The 2,507-nt window shown below is 66.7% G+C and overlaps 1 protein-coding gene across 1 annotated transcript in view; it reads right to left on the bottom strand.

Moving 5' to 3' along the window:
* Positions 1-1,966: 1,966 nt before the first annotated feature.
* CCM_00586 (NAD(P)-binding domain) overlaps positions 1,967-2,507 on the bottom strand; it is a gene marked incomplete at both ends in the record, with an annotated part of 1,016 nt that continues 475 nt past the window's right edge. Inside the window, one exon of the mRNA XM_006665746.1 lies at positions 1,967-2,506. Coding sequence (XP_006665809.1) covers positions 1,967-2,506 — 540 coding nt within the window. The remainder of the gene's footprint in view (position 2,507) is intronic.

The raw sequence follows: 2,507 nt of genomic DNA, 5'->3' as shown, positions 1-2,507 counted from the left end.
ATATCGCCGGCCGCGAAGCGGTGCTGGTCGAGGTACGGCAGCAGCATCTCCATGAGCCGCAGGCGCGGCTGCGGCCAAAACGCAGGGCCCGAAGGCCCGTCGTTCATGCGCACCGCGAGGCCCGCCTCCGGCAGCGCATCGTCGCTGCCGCCGTACGCCAGGAACACGCCCGTCGCATCGCCCGCCTGCAGGTCCGCCAAGCGACGGGCCAGCGCGGGCCAGCGGGCCGGCGCGCGCATCTCCCAGAACACGGCGCCGATGCGCGCCGCAAAGTCGTCGACGACGCCAAACGCGGTGCCGTTGACGTACGCGCTCGCCGGGGTCCTGTACAGCGCGTTGATGACGCTCGTCAGGTTGGCGCGCAGCGCCGCGCCGCCGCCCGTCGTCTTGCCCAGCCGCCTGTTCAGCGCGCAGGCATCGGGCCCCGCCGCACGCACACACTCGGCGAAGAAGCCGTCCACCACGGCCTCGGTGTCGGCGTACCGCTGGCCGTCCAGCATGTCCCCGAACCAGGCGCGCTGGTCCACGATGCCGTCGAGGACCATGCGGGCGACGCGGCGCGGGAACAGCGTCGCGTACACCTGGCCGAGCAGCGCGCCGTAGCCGACGCCCCAGTAGAGCAGCGTGGGCTGCCCCAGGGCGTCGAGGATGCTGTTGATGTCGGCGGCCGTCTGTGGCGTGTTGACGTGGGAGAGGTGCGGCGCCGCATTATCCTGGCAGGCGCGTCCGTAGTTGGTCGACCACGCGTACAGGTACGGGCTGTCGCGGATGAGGTCCGTGGCGCGGCGCGGCCGCGCCCTGTGGCGCGAGGCGGCATCGGCAAAGCACGTTGCCGGCGGCGTCGACGAGTTGGTCCCGCGGGGGTCGAAGCCGACGATGTGGAAATGGTCCCCGACGAGGGTGCGCAGCGCCCCCGCTGCATCGTGCATGAAGCGGGTGCCGCTCGCGCCCGGGCCGCCGGGGTGGACGAGCAGGTTCGGGGCGTCTGCGCGGCCGCGCATCCGCACGAGCGGGACGGCAAAGGTCGTGTCGTCGGACCCGACATCTGGCGTGGCCAGGTGGTCCATCGGCACATGCACGCTGCCGCACTCAAGGTCACCGCACGGCCGCCAGCGGATCGACTCGCCCGCGTACTCTCGCAACGGTGGTTCCGCGTTGCGCGGCCGCGGATTTAGGCGCGGCACGAGGAAGCACCAGGAGAGGATCGCCCAGGTTGCGATGACGGCAATGGATAGGGCCGTTTGAGAGGCGGGTCGTCGACCTTGATCTATGCGGCGGGGGGCGGGCGGCCCAAGGAGCGCCTGCTTCTCCATGCTATCCGCCGCGAGGTGCCAATGCCAAGCAGGAGATGACTTTGATACTGGAGAGAGTGATTTGCGTTCCGAGGGAGTGTAGCGGTGTCAACGTTGTTGAATTGATGGAGCTGTTGAGATGAGGTGGGCAAGATGAGCTAGGGAAGCTTGGTGCGCTTGACGTACCCTGTAGGTGGCTGGCTGCAGGAGTTGACTGCATGTCATCTCCCCGCCGCAGCCGCAACAATGGATGAATCGTCCTGTCAGAGGATGAATGAAACAAGCACGTGGTTTTCTTGTACCTTGGTGGATTTCAATCATTGCCCAATAATTCACACGCCTTGTTCGCTGAGCCAATCCGCCTACTGCCCATCACCTCTCGTGTAAATGCATTAGCGGAATTTATTAGCACAGTGGAAGAAGCCTTCATTATTCGCCAGGTCCCGCGGCGTGCGGTATCAAAACAACATACTCTACAATATGAGACCCATGTAAGCATTTGCGCGCGTACTCCCAAACTCCGTATTGTGCGCGAACCATCTCCCGCCAAACACACACCCCTGCGAAATGTCCCCGTGAGGCATTCGTTGCGAGCCATCCCACCACCCGTCTATTCCCCTCTATGCTACTCTCCCTTATCAAACAGGCGCTGCACCAGTCTATTGTCTCGCCTGCTACTCCTCCATCTCAAACAGCTGCGGCACGAGGCTCCGCAAGCACTCGTCCAGACCGCGCCACTTCACACCCAGCACGCGCTCCGTCTCGGCCGCATCGACGCCAAAATGCCCTTGGGCCTCGCGCGTGCCCGGCGTGCCGACCGGGATCCGATCCGCCATCGGCGCCACACGCCGCGCCACATCCGCAATCTCCTGGTTACAATACACGCCCTGCGCCAGCAGGTACCGGCCGCCGCCGGCCTCGGGCACGACGAGCGCGCGCACGTGCGCGTCGGCCACGTCCCGCACGTCGACCCAGACGGGGCCCTTTGTCGGCGGCACCGGGGCCGCGCGGCCGGCGCTCACGACGCCCCAGACGATGCGGTTGCTCGTGTTGACGTCGGCGACGGCGCGCGGCCTTGCCTTGGGCAGGAACGGGCCAAAGACCATGGCCGGGCAGAGGCTGACCATGTCAAAGGCAACGGGGCGGTCCTTCATAAAGGCCCAGGCGGCGCGCTCGGCGGCCGTCTTGCTCGCGCGGTACGCCGTCGGGGCGTCC

Source organism: Cordyceps militaris (assembly GCF_000225605.1).
Source record: "Cordyceps militaris CM01 unplaced genomic scaffold CCM_S00001, whole genome shotgun sequence".
Taxonomy (NCBI): Eukaryota; Fungi; Ascomycota; class Sordariomycetes; order Hypocreales; family Cordycipitaceae; genus Cordyceps; species Cordyceps militaris.
The sequence above is the reverse complement of the archived record's forward strand: the minus strand, read 5'-3'. Positions and strand labels throughout refer to the sequence as shown.